Source organism: Peromyscus leucopus, chromosome 12 (genome assembly GCF_004664715.2).
Source record: "Peromyscus leucopus breed LL Stock chromosome 12, UCI_PerLeu_2.1, whole genome shotgun sequence".
Taxonomy (NCBI): domain Eukaryota; kingdom Metazoa; phylum Chordata; class Mammalia; order Rodentia; family Cricetidae; genus Peromyscus; species Peromyscus leucopus.
Genome location: NC_051073.1, coordinates 46518236 through 46532099, shown reverse-complemented (window position 1 = coordinate 46532099; position 13864 = coordinate 46518236). Strand labels below are relative to the sequence as shown.

General features: G+C 37.6%; 1 protein-coding gene across 9 annotated transcripts in view; it reads right to left on the bottom strand.

Annotated features, from left to right (window-relative positions):
• The window catches only part of Bbx (BBX high mobility group box domain containing), a 246912-nt gene that overhangs the window by 47877 nt on the left and 185171 nt on the right, over window positions 1–13864 (bottom strand). For all 9 annotated transcript variants that reach the window (XM_028867474.2, XM_028867477.2, XM_037209718.1 and 6 more), the window contains 3 exons: window positions 11415–11495; window positions 7508–7582; window positions 356–436 (listed from right to left, as the gene is read on the bottom strand). In XM_028867474.2, the coding sequence (XP_028723307.1) occupies window positions 356–436; window positions 7508–7582; window positions 11415–11495 (237 nt within the window). The remainder of the gene's footprint in view (window positions 1–355; window positions 437–7507; window positions 7583–11414; window positions 11496–13864) is intronic.

The window sequence follows — 13864 nt, the reverse complement described above, 5'->3', positions numbered from 1 at the left end:
TTAGAAGTCGTTTAAGAAAATCAAAGAAAGAAAAAGTAACAAGCTGTTTTTGGAACTCAGGCTGGACTTAATCCTACTTACTAATCTTAAACTTACTAATCCAAGAGAGACAAAACTGGTCTTATTAAAAATATTTCCTGTGAAACCATTTTTGTGATATCACTGGGTAATTTTTTTCAGTGCTTAATGACTTTTACTAGCAAAACTCCCTATTGTAAGGTGAAAGGTAGTCTTTACTATTAGAAACTAGATACGGTGTATTTATGGTCATGGGTGAGACAGCACAGTTTAAGAAACACTTTTGTCATTAGTTTGTGATTTCCATGCCTGCAGACCTTAACTTCTTATGACTTACCTCTGCCAGTTGAAAGAGTGCAGAATTCCCACAGCGTTTCACGGGCTCAGCACCACCCAACTGTGAAGTGCTTGAAGAGATCTACAAAGAAAATGATTCACATAAAAAGTATTAATCTTAATGCCAGAATCTTAGCTTTCTACCTACATACTTAGGAATTTTATTTTATTTTATTTTTTCATTTATTATGTATACAGTGTTCTGCCTGCATTGCCTGAATGCCAGAAGAGGGCACCAGATCTCATTACAGATGGTTGTGAGCCACCATGTGATTGCTGGGAATTGAACTCAGGACCTATGGAAGAGCAGCCAGTGCTCTTAATCTCTGAGCTATCTCTCCAGCCTCTTAAGAATTTCCTTAAGTTTGTAGGACTAACACTACTCCCAACTCCTAACTGCTTTCACTAGATCATTTTGAGAATATGATCTATTCTCAAATATAGGTGCCACTTTGATGGCCATATAATGACAATATTATCCTTCCTATTCCCAATTGTAAATTTAACATTAGCATGATATGCATATTGATTTCTACTTAAGAACTAACTCATCAATTAGCTGAGTGGAAAGATACATAGAATTATTTTGCACTTATCGACCAATTAATTTTAAAGGACATATTTGGGTTTTCTGTGGAAAGAACTCCTTATGTGGTAGGTAACATGAGAGGAGCTAGAGGAAGGTAAGCATTTTATATAAAATATTGACTGCCTTTGTGAGACTATGCATAAACTACACTCAAAGACTAATGGACTTCACACCTACAGGGTACAGTTAGGAATCTGCCTGCACTATGTGGGTTGCATCAGCATACATGGCATTAGACTGACTATATACTTTTTTTGCAAATTTGGCTAAGTAGTGTCTGAGCAATATTATGAATGAACAACACTACTTTTATTTTCATATAAAAACTTCATTTTCAAATTTTAGCTTCATTAAGAGTTGAAAAAGAGATCTACTCAGGACATGAACACAGCATTCTTCCCCCGGGGAAGTCACCATGGGAGCAGGTAGCTATGGCCTAAGCATCCTTCATTTCTATGATTCTGAGTTCTTTCTTAGTCTATATACAGTTCCTCAGTTTGGTTTAGGAGGCAATGCAGCCCAGTAACTTACAGTGACCCCACAGGCGATTCTAAAGTGTGCCAACTCGGGTAAATTGTGTGATGGGTGCTCACTGGGAGAGGGAATTCTCTCTAGAATACCCATGGAATAAAAGCCCTATTAAATAAGTAGAAACACTTATTTAATATGCTGGGCTATTTTTTTTTAAAAGTCTAGCTAAAGGAAGTTAGGAGGACTTTTTTTCTTCCTAGATGCTACAGTTTTAGTAAACTCACTGCAATCACATGCTATTCTATTGAAGATAACTTAAGGATCCCACTCTTTCTTGAGTTTGGAATATTTTCCACTGGGCAAGTTTTCACTGATGTCTATCACTTAACTATTTCTAGACAAGCTCAATTTAATTGTTCTATCATTAGACTAAGAAAAAGCAAACATACTATGATCAGGGACTTTTAGTAACTTAAGGAATGAAACACTGAATGTAAATGTCAGTCCCTTGAACCAAGGTTATATAATGTAGGAGTCATGGCTTCTGAGCCAGCCAGACATGCCTTCATTATTTTCTGCTATGTAGATTTAAGTAAATAATCAGGACTCTGAGCCTCATTTATTTTACCTTTAAAATACAAGAAAGCTTGCCCAGTATTATACTGCAGAGATGAGATTTCATACTGGGGACCAGCAGGGTTCCGAGGCCAATAGATCATCACATAGATGGCACAACAATCAACACTTATGATTTATCATCATCACTGATAAATATAAAAACTTTTAGAGCCATTCCAAAAACTGGTTACTCAATGAAACTGAACAGTTTAGAGATGAAATGTCTGAGGATACAATTTATTAAATTTCATAATTTGTAGACTACCAACTTTGTTGCATGAGCAAGAACTACCGAGACACAGCATGCTGGGCTGGGCTGGGCTGGGCTGCACTACCCAGGCCCATCTCGGTACTTCTTCCATCAGCTCCCTCTGCTGTTCTTTTTATTCCACAGTTTCTGTCACTTGACTGTACTTCATCTCTACTGCATCTGTTGCCTCATGCAGTATAGGTCACATCAAGAGACTCCCTGCCCTCTGCCAATGAACTACGAAGTAATAGACTTGAGGTGGTTTCTTACACATTAGGACAGCTTCCTTTAAAAAAACAAACAAACAAACAAACAAAAAACCTCTGAGATGTTCACCTATTCACAGCTACAAGACAATATTTAAAATATTCAAGGTAGCTAAAAAGCCTGATTTCTAAAAATGCATGTGTATGAGAGGTTCATGTTTCCAAATTCTGACAAAATTTCATGGAATGATTTACTATGCTCCCTGAGCATGTCTTTTAAAATACTTGAGTATTTTTTGGGTTGGAGAAGGGTGGGTATTTTTTCAGAGGTTGGGAGAAGGCTGGACATATGATAATTTAGATGGCTCAGCCTTAGTCTAGATTTCTCTACCACACTGACATGCTGATCTCTCTGTTGGCCAACTCCTCTCTGGGCTTCGATTCCTGGAGACTGGCCTCTAAGGCCATTCCTTGCTAATCTCTGCTGGCTTCTTTCTACAGTGATCCTATAAATACTAGTTTTTCTTAGAGTTTTCTTCTAGGGACCACTTCCCTTTTTATGTTACATATTTTCTTTTGTAATTTTATCTGTGATGATGGCTTTGACTTCAAGAATAAGTCATATATTGTTAATCTGTTATTTTGTTACTGTACACTCCTGCTAAAAATTTTCAATGTAAGGGACATGTTTCCCTTTAAGTAAGAACAATATCATCAATGTCTGTTTTCCAATGACTAGCCTAAATGCTGCTTCCAACCCATCAGTGTGAGATTGCTACACTGGTAGGTGGAGAGTATTGTATACTATGCTCGTGGTTGTGAATTTTATTTTCCTCAATCTGTATGGTGTTTGCCAATCTGTTAACTCTGTTGTTTTGACTATTATATAATTCAGATAAACAGTATCCAGTCATAAAGGTTAGTAAGAGGAGGTAATAGTAAGTAGGTGAAATAATATCTGGGATATAGAAAAATATGCTAAGAAAAATTATCACTCTGGATGTTAAAGTTCTCATTTTATGTTTCCTTGAGGTGCATGAGTATACAAGGGAAATAGTTGGTAAGATGAGAGTCAAATTAGGAGATAGTGAAATATTTTGTAATTATAAGGCATTATAGACACTAGTCTTGAAGAAAATGAATGATAACTATTGCACAAATAAATTTAAAAATGGATGAGAATAGCTGGTATTGCTTACTTTAAAAGAAATATTAATGCCTCCCAAAAAACACATAGCATGTCCTGTGGTTAGTTGTGAAGTATACAGTGTTTTTTTTGGAATGCAATAGTAAGTAACATATTAAGTATCCCATCGTGAAAATGAATGCTCTAAATTTGTACCAATTGCTTAGATCCTATTGTGACAATATCTTAGATTTGGTATGATTATTATTCTACTTATACTGGCAGGGTAAATATCTTCTAAGGAAAGACCTAATGTCCAAATCTATTTGTCTAAATCATATAGATTAGCTGTGTCTTTTTAGTAAGTATGCTATTTTTCAATGCAAAGATACTAGATTTAAGAGCCAGTCACACATCAGACAGAGAATGTGTGTATTGTCCATGGCTTTTAGACCTATTAAATAATAGAAAACAATAGCTCCCTTCTGGAATTATATTCAGGCATTGGTCTTCAAGACCTAGATCTAAAGTGAGTGATGTGGCACTTTACCTTTGAACAACAACAATGCAGATAGGGAACTCATTTTGACCAACTGAGTACATCAGAGCTAAGAATCACAGAGTGATAACACACTGGATGGGCTAAGCTGAACCTAGATGAAATATGAATATCAAAATGGAAGAGGAGGCTGACTGACATGGGGGCAGGCAATCTTTACACTGTAATTCTTTCTAGATCTTATAAAGCAGGGATATAATTTTTCTTCTTTAATATAAACATTCACAAGGAACCTATTAAAAAAGAAGTGCTTCACTGAAGGTTAATTTCAACAGGCTTTAAGATGGTCAGACTTGGTTAAAAAAGGGGGCGGGGAAAGAGTCTTCCTTAGCTTTCAATGCAGAAACCCAGGACTTGCTTAAAAAAAAAAGAAAAAAAGAAAAACAAAAACCATTTTTCAACCTAAGAAAATGGCCAGAGTCTTTAACAAGTGTGTTTTCTTTGATAATTTCACTTCACAATAAATAACCCATTTCTAAGAGAACATATAGCCAAATGCCTCTGAAGAGCTTATAAATGAAATTAGCAGGAATGCTTTCTAGGAATATTTTATGTGTCTATCTTATAAATATTCCAAAACCAAACACTTTTACAGAGTTAAATGTTTCCTAAATACATAAACACCGACTCCCTTCGTAAGTGGGTAATGATAGGACCAAGAACCCCTCAGAAAACAGATGGGGGTATAAATGGTAAATTTCAAATGCTTATGCCCTTCCTGTTTCTACCTTCCCTTCATGAGAACAATGGGATGAGAAAGTTCACTAACAATAACAATAGTACATTGCAAGCCAGCAGCAACCGGAGAACAGTAGTCTTAAGGTGTGATTCCTGAAAAAGAATCTTGCTGCAGATGGAAGTTCTCAGTCTCTGTCAATCAGGAGAAGTCCTAGCAGTAGAGCCTAGGAATCTTTCTGTGTTTGAACAAGCCTTATAGGAGACACAGACTTATTTTAAAGTGTGAAAACCTTTGCTATGGACTAATTAGGACAATAAAAGATGATGTTATTTTGTGAAATAATTATAAAAACAAGGGGATATATCATCACAGTGATTACAGACTACTCTATTTCTACTACAATATATATGTTCATCATAGATTTCAGCAGACAACTTTCATTAGTTCATTTATTTAACTCTTGTTTAGCCTTATATAAGCCGGCCTACAATTGGGCTGACAGTATGGTCAGATGGTAAAAACTAGATTGAAACTTAGTGTTCTGATCCATCACAAGGAGAAGGACTAGACAAGTTATGAATCTCTAGATAAGCACAGACTTCTCTTATGGAAAGCAGATGTAGCGCATACTGTTAAATAACCCCAAGTGCCACACTTTAATTTGCTCAGAAATTAAAATGGCTTATATTACCATCTTATGCAAAATATAAGAAGTCCCCTAGGGCTTGAAGAGGGAGGAAGACTGAATCAGATTTTTGGGTATAGCAGAAGTTGTGTTTGTTCACATTATCCCGGCTGGTTTATCCATCATGCATGACTTTTGCTACAATCCCCTGAAACAGCTCCTGCTAAATTTTCAAATTAACAATCCTAAGCTTCCTCAAATCCCAGAGATGCTTTGTGTCAACCAAAAGACTTTAGGGACGAATGCTGCTACGCAGCAGTGTGACCTCTAGGGATGCTTCCCTGAAGACTGTCTAGTAACTTTTTTGTCCCTATTGGGGGGTGGGCCGGGGAAGCAGTACAACTGAGAGGCAGCGACCAAATCTGGTCATTTGCTGGGGGAGTGCACTGAGCACAAATTACTTCCTTTAGGAGAGTCACTGATCTCATTCTTCAGAATCACAGGACAGCAGCCCTTATACCATCAATTTGGTCCTTCAGCACTGACCCAGGTCTTTAGTGGCTGCTAATGAATCTGATGATGGTATCTTTTAAGTACCATTTAATCACGCTGTTAGGTACACACACATTTGGTCAAGATATTCCACGCTGACATTTCATATTAAAATGGTAATTAATATACAAATATCAGGTATATCAAAGATGAGTCACCATACCCTTCAAATTCATGCTACAGGGTGAAGACTTTAATCTGGCAGAATATATAGCAAATAAATTATATCTTGTATGAAATGCTTCAGAAAAACTGGATGGGAATGGCTTAGATATCAACACTAAAAATAAATTCACTCAACAAACCAGCATTCTTTTTAACTTTTGAAAAATATTTAGCAGCAATAAATGGGTATCAATAACTGGAAAAGAATGAGGAAATAATATTAAACAAAACTATTTCCCCCAGACAATGAAAACAACAGTCTGCTTATCAGAATGGAAAATTATAATGAAATATTAATGTGCTCAGACTCGTCAAGCAAATTGTTCTTCATGAAATAATATTTTGCATTGCTATTAGTTTTATATACTAATCATCAGCAACTAAAGTAACAACTCCAGCAGAGTCGCCTGACATAAGCAGAGCAGCTGGTGCTATGAGTCTCAGAAGTGTCCCAAGAAGCATTTTTTTCCTTAGTGTAAGAGTCGAAAGTAATTTTTTTCTCATTTTCAAAGTGAAACGCTAGGTTTTCCCTTGCCAAAAGGATATCGTTTTACATTTCTTATACGCAGCACTCCATACTCAGATGAATCGGTGATTCAATGCATCAATATTAAACAGAACAGTCTTGCCTGTCATTTCCTCTCGATTCTATAAGACATTACTTAAATTCTGATATTTCAGTTTTTCTTGGAATGAAAAGCACAAGGACCTAAAGCAGGCAGGATGTTTTTTTCATGATCTGTGTCCATCTCACTATTTGTCACAGAGCTCCTTAGGGATGACCACAGGGTTGAGGTAAGCCAGTCACAACAACCAGGAAATACTGTTTGGTGCGTGCTATCTGGATGACAAGCCGACAAAATTGGAGATCCTGCAAAAACTGACCTGAGCAGAGGCAAGGATTAGCCTCTGATAAAATACTGGCTGCAGCTACATCTGGTGGAAAGCTACATAGTGACAACTTAACAGATAATACTCAACACTATATTTGCTTTCAGAAAGTTACTCATCAATTACAGCATCTAATTTACTACTGGAAACACAACTGGAATCCTGTGGCATTCATGTTGACAGCAGGTTGTTTTGTTGTTGCTGCTTTTTTGGTGTTTTTTTTTTTTTTTTTTTTTTTTTTTTTTTTTTTTTTTAAGATTAAAGTAAATTAAGAAGGTAAAATGAAATAAATGAATCACTAGTGAATGCCTGCTGTGAATGTACTCTAAAGCACAACATAAATTATTAGGGTTCCTTTCTAGCATTTCTTAAGATGAACATGATGTCTGAACCTAACTGGCATGAAGAAACGAAGGCTTTACCTCTGCAAACTGAAACAAAGCTGATGCTTGACACTGTTTTGAAGGACCATCAGGTTGGGATGTCCTTGAAGATATCTAAAAGGAAACAAGACATGTTTAATGTTTAATGAGTGTTACTACATCACACTACTAGCCTCTGCCATGTATTTCCATGTGGATTCAGAAGGGAGTCGCCATTCTAAATCCCTCTGGAAAGATCAGTACCAAATGATAAAGGAAGACGACGGTTGTAAAGAACAAAGAGTCTGGCTCACTTCAAAAGATGAACCTTGTAAGACTACCCGGTACATATCAAGCAACAGCATTAAACAGAATCAGATGAATTTCTTTATGAAAATTTTAAAAACATAATACTAAAGCCAGGTGTGGTGGCACATGCCTTTAATCGCAGCACTAAGGAGACAGTGGCAAGAGGATCTCTAAGTTCGAGGCCAGCCTGGTCTACAGAGTGAATTCCAGAACAGCAAGGGCTACAACAGAAAAACGGGCTTGAAACCCACTTCCCGCAAAAAAGTAGGAAAACACAGTATTAAAAGTGGGAAGCTGTAATTAGAATACTCTTCCCTACACTCTCCAAACTGCTTTTTGTGTACAGGCATCTCTCAAACATATGGAAGAAGTACATGAAAGTGGGGTCTGGGTATCCTGGTTTTAATCTCATCTCTATTTAGCAGGTATATGACCTCAGTTAAACTTCTCAAGACTTGTTTTTTCCAACTGTACATTAATGATGGTGATAGTGTCTATTTTATAGAATTATGATGATAATATGAATATAATATGAAACAAATAAGTATAAAAATGTATTGTCTGACATAGATGGGGGCACAACTGTTCCTATAGGAAAGCATTTCTTTCTGTGTGTATGGACATGCATCGTACACATGAATGTAGGGGGCAAAGGTTGACACCGGTTGTCTTCCTCAATCACTCTCCTCCATGTTATTTTTTAAAATGTCTACAGCTGAACCTGAAACTCCCCGTTTCATGGAGACTGGCTGGTTGGAAAACCCATGGATTTTCCTGTCCATGTCTCCCCACTGTTGAGGAGTACTCATGCTTAGTTCTCATGCTTATGCAGCAGGCTGAGCCACTCCCCCCCCCCCCGTTTCCTTCTGTTGTGACACCTGTAGTCTCTCATCACATAAAACATATACACACGTCAGTGTCTAACAGTGCATAGACAATTCCGCAATACCATATGTTGTTTTGTTTTCACTGAGTAACAGCAATACCCTCAAACTGCTCTGAGGGCCAGAATAAAATCCTTCCAAGAATTTTTAAAGAGTAATTCCGTTATTAATTTTTGTTTCTGAGTGGACAAAGTTCAGTTACATAGCAGGATGAAAGTGAGCAGGAGCTTTGGGTATTATCATTTCAGCCCACTTGTATACCCCAAAGAGAACATAGTAGACTGTGTTCAATCACCACAGAGTACATTACTTACTAATGTACCCTGATCCCAATTCTACAACCATAAAGTGACTTTTAGAAAAGTTAGAAAACATTGTGGTCATATGACAGCACAGAATCAAAGGTGATATCAGGGAAGAAAAAAATGAATATAAAGGTTGCCTGATCATCGATACTATTTACTACTGAAGCCACTAGGAAGAATTTAAAGCTACCACATCTTTTGAATTAGATAAGCTGTTTAAAAATAAATATCAGCTAGACAGAAACAAACCATTGTAAAAGGAAAAAAATTGAACTAAGGGATCTGAAGACATTCCAGGCTGAAATTGAGTAACTTTCTTTGGTTTAGCCCCCAAATTCTCTCAGTCCCAGGTAACACACTGTGCAAGTGTGATAAACTACAAATACAAAGCTGCAAGGATTTACCTCAGGTCTTGGGAATTATGAAGCTAGTAGGATTTACTTCCAATAATACTTCTCATTCCCACTAGCCATCCATAAAAGTTAAGAAAAAAATGAACAATTCATATAAAAGGCAAACCTAACCCATAATATATTTCTTCAGGAATTAAATCAGATAGTAAACCAAACAGAACCACTATTAAAATCCATCTGTCCTTTTTTGAAAAGCATTTAGTGAGTTCTAAACAAAAGCATACGCTTATAAATAAATGATGACATAAAGTGTTTCAGTTGGTGACACAAATAGGGTCTCCTAAGAAATACCAAGACCTTTCATATAAAAGCAATACTGTCACACATCTCTTTGGAAACTCATATATGCTATAGAGGCCTCAACATGTACACACTGTGATATGTACAAAGTTTCAAATAAAACTATAGAGTTCATTCTGTCATTAGGGCTTCAAGGATCACTCACTAAGCATATCTGCTTGAAGTCTCAATTAACATATCTCTAACTGCTGAAAAGGGACCACAGCATGAATTCTCCATTATATTTAGTCCTTGAAGAAATCAATATTCAAATCAACCCAAACTCATTCCAGCCCTCAAAGACAGAAAGAGACAGATATATATTATGAACAAATATATAACATTCTGGTAATATAAGCAAAGCAGCTAGGGATATTGTAAATATTCTCAAAGGACTGGCAGGAGGTGCCAATGCAAATAAACAGACATCTAAAAAGTATGATTGTCCTGTACCAAACTGTGGTAGGACAAGAAAAGAGAAGAAAATTTAAATGATCAAGGAAAGAAGAGGTGGCTTAAAGATTGGGGGTGGGGAGGAGATGAGAGTTCATATTGAGTTCTAGGATTAACTGAGCTATTTTCAGAAGGAGTTTCAATCTCTGCTTTTGACACTGACAGTGAACTAATAGTTCTGTCCTGTGATGTAAGACTCTGGCAATGGCAAACTTCATGCTACAATATCAAGTTAGAATGGCTGTCCCCTGGTGACCAGATTGGTGCCTGACCCAATTATCATCAGAGAGGAATCACCCAGCTACTGATGGAGGCAGATGCAGAGACCCACTGCCAAACATTAGGCAGAGTTCGGGAATCATGTGGAGGAGGAGGGGAAAGGAGTGTAGGAGTCAGAGTAGTCAAGGACACCAAGGGAAGGCTCACACAATCAGCTAGCCTGGGCTCAAAGTGGGTAATAGAGACTGAATTGACAACCAGGGAGCCTGCATGATACTGAACTAGGCCCTCTGCATGTATGTTACAGTTGTGTAGCTTGATCCTTTTATAGGACTCCTAACAGTGGCAACAGGGGCTGTCTCCAACTCTTTTAATGGCTTTTGGGACTCTACTTCTTATACTAGGTCACCTCGCCCAGCCTTAATACATGGGGAGATGCTTAGTCTTACTGTAACTTGATATGCCATGTTTTATTGAAACTCACAGGAGATCTGCCCTTTCCTAGATGGAGACAGATGAGGGGCTTGGAGGGTGTAATGGGGGAGAAGGGGTGGGAGGGGAGGATGGGGGGTGAGGCTGTGGCCAGTATGTAAAATAAATAGATGAATTTTAAGAAATTTAATAAAAACCAATGTTAGAAAAGAGGCAACTATAGGTAAAAAGAAAAAACAAAAGAATATATAGGTAACAGTCCTGAGTTTATTCAACCTTTGAATTTTCAATCAAAATGTATGATTTAATAATAATTCTAGTTTAATAATAATTAGTATGACTTAACAAGCTTCTATAAGCATGTATCTATTTCTCAATTAACATCTCTAGAACGGCACAAAGCAGTGAATGTCTGTAATCCCTGCAGATGGCAAATTGAGGCAGAATCTTAAGTTTGATACCAGCCTGGCTATAAGGAGACTATCTCAAAATCAATCAAACAAAAAGCCCCTGGAGTCCCATATCTCTTACAAGCTTTGATTATATGTCCCCATTTATAATTAAATGAGCTGAGTAGAGTTCTTTGCTGCTTTTATTTGCTGTCACTAGCCCACATTTAAGCTCGCTTTATAAATGACTCCTTGATTAATTAGGTATAGGATGCAAATGTTACCTCAGCAAACTGAAACAGTGGTGACTTCTGACGCAACTCAGGTGACTCTGAAACATCAGGCCTGCAAGGCCCAGTGGATGCCTGAAAGAAAGACAGACAGCTTGAGCATCATGACAACCTCAGACAAACAAATGTCACCTAAAGCACTGCCAACCTCACAATCTAACAATTGAGGCAACACCAACAAAAAAGTAATTACTGAGTGGGGCCTGAATGAGAGCCATACGACAGGCCCACCAATGGCGGTGCAGTTTGGGAAGGTAATGGAAACTTCTAGAGGGTAAGTAAGGGTTATGGACTTGCCCAACTTCCTGCTTACTCTCTGTTTCCTGTGTGCAGATAAAGACGTTATCGGTTAGCCTCCTGCTCCTGCTCACATGCCATGCCTTCCTGCCACTATGGAGGCTAGCCCTCTGGAACTGTCAGCCAAAATAAACTCTGTCAGTTGCTTTTGTTCATGATATTTCGTCACAGAACAAAGAATAACTAAAACACTTTACTAAGTTCTGTGCAAGTGACCAACCATTCCAGTGCTAAAAAATGACAGAGACAGAAGATGGACAGCAGGGTACTCTCAGAATGTGTACGAAGATTAGCATTTTCCTACTGGCTTTCTGTCACAAACCCAGAGAACACCTCCTTCCCTGTACTATGCTGCCTCAACACTTCCTGTTACATGATTACACAGAACCACACATGAGCTCTAATGGGTTAATTCTGGGAAAATAAACTCAAGCCAAAATTTTCTTTTCCAGAGTTTTCACATATTTATATCATGAACCCTAGTCTTAAGAAGGTTAGGGTCTACTTAAAGAAACATTCTCTTGGAGAAGTTATACTTGTAAACGTTTAACATTCTGTTATTGTCTTCTGTTATTTTCATTACTAACAATACTCACTAAAAAAAAATGTTAAAATTATGTCTCTCCAGGATCTTTTCCAAGAATGTAAATTTCCTCTTTAATTTTGTGTAAGAAAGGAAAATATTTGTATTGGGTGACATACTCATCTCAGTAGAGAATTCTATTGAAGGAAGATTTCTTTTATTATTCTGACCTAAGTCTCTCCCTTTTTATAGATGAAATAATTTAGGACCAGAAAGGTAAGTGACACTTACCCTCAGTACTCAATCTGCCTTTATTTAATTCTTATCATCAGAAGACACACTTGTTTACTGTGAATCCTCTCCCAGGGCCTGTTACTGCATTACTTTCCAAACTGCCTAGGTACAGTGTAGATACTAAGAAGTATTTGCTGAATTATATTGTGAGCGGTAACACATGCCTGTGGCATTCAGGAGGTAGAGGCAGGGGGAATCAGAAGCTTATGGTCACCCTTGGACACATGAGACCCTGTTTAAAAAAATTACTGAAGGAACTAATGAAAATTGAGAAGTATTCTTGTAAGTCCTAAATCAGTATGTTTCTCCTACATTCCTGAATAATGAAGTTAGGTTTTCTAGGGAGAATAGGTATGTTTTCACTTCAAAGGAAAAGGCAACAGAAGTTGCGCGCACGCGCGTGCACACACACACACGTTCCCACTGAACTTCTCTACTTGATGGCTGAAGAGGAAGGGTGTTTTTCTAGCAGTGTTACAGGCTGTAGAGTAGGAACACATATTTGAAAACTTTATGGTCACTTTGGATGTTTTAGAGAGTTATGAAGTGACAAGTGACACTTCCTAGTGACAAGTACTGTGGAGAAGTTGCAGAATCCTTAAGTAACTTGCCATCTAGGGCAAGCTTGCCTCTCTTATCACAGCTTGACTATTAAGCATGTTGTGCTAAATGTGCCACTAAGACACCAAATGCACTAAAAAGAAAGCCAATAAACCCTCAAAGCAGCAGCCACAAAGGTTTGGAAATTTCCTTTTTGGATGGAATGACTAACCAAAGTTAAGAATAATAAAGAAACTGTATGCATTTACCTCCTGGATATTTGGGGAAATGAAGTTTGATTTAAAAATCAAGCCAGGAACTGAATAAATATTACTAAGTGTCTTTATAAAATTCTAATAAAAACATACATGAAACGGCATTCTTAAAAGGCATTTGGCAGCAAAATACATTATCATTAGGCAGGTCTCCTGGCATAGACGTGTAACCCTCCTAGCTACTTGGGAGGCAGAGGCAGTAGGAGACCAAGTTCAAGACACTCCTGGGCTGTCGAAGTTCAAGACAGCCTGGGAACTTAATGAGATCTGCTTCAGGGGGACAAAAAGGTTAAAAACAAGATAAGCAAACGAACTAAGGCCATGGGACGTGGCTCAATTTAACAAAGGGACTGGTTCTGAGAACTGTGTGACATCACAGAGATTATATAGCTATGGCATCACTAGGCAATATGATTGTATGGGATACAGTCATACATGCAGCCCATTGTTGGCTACAATGTCATACAATCCATCAATGTATTCCTACTTCAGATTCCATGAGGTGGGAGAGGTAA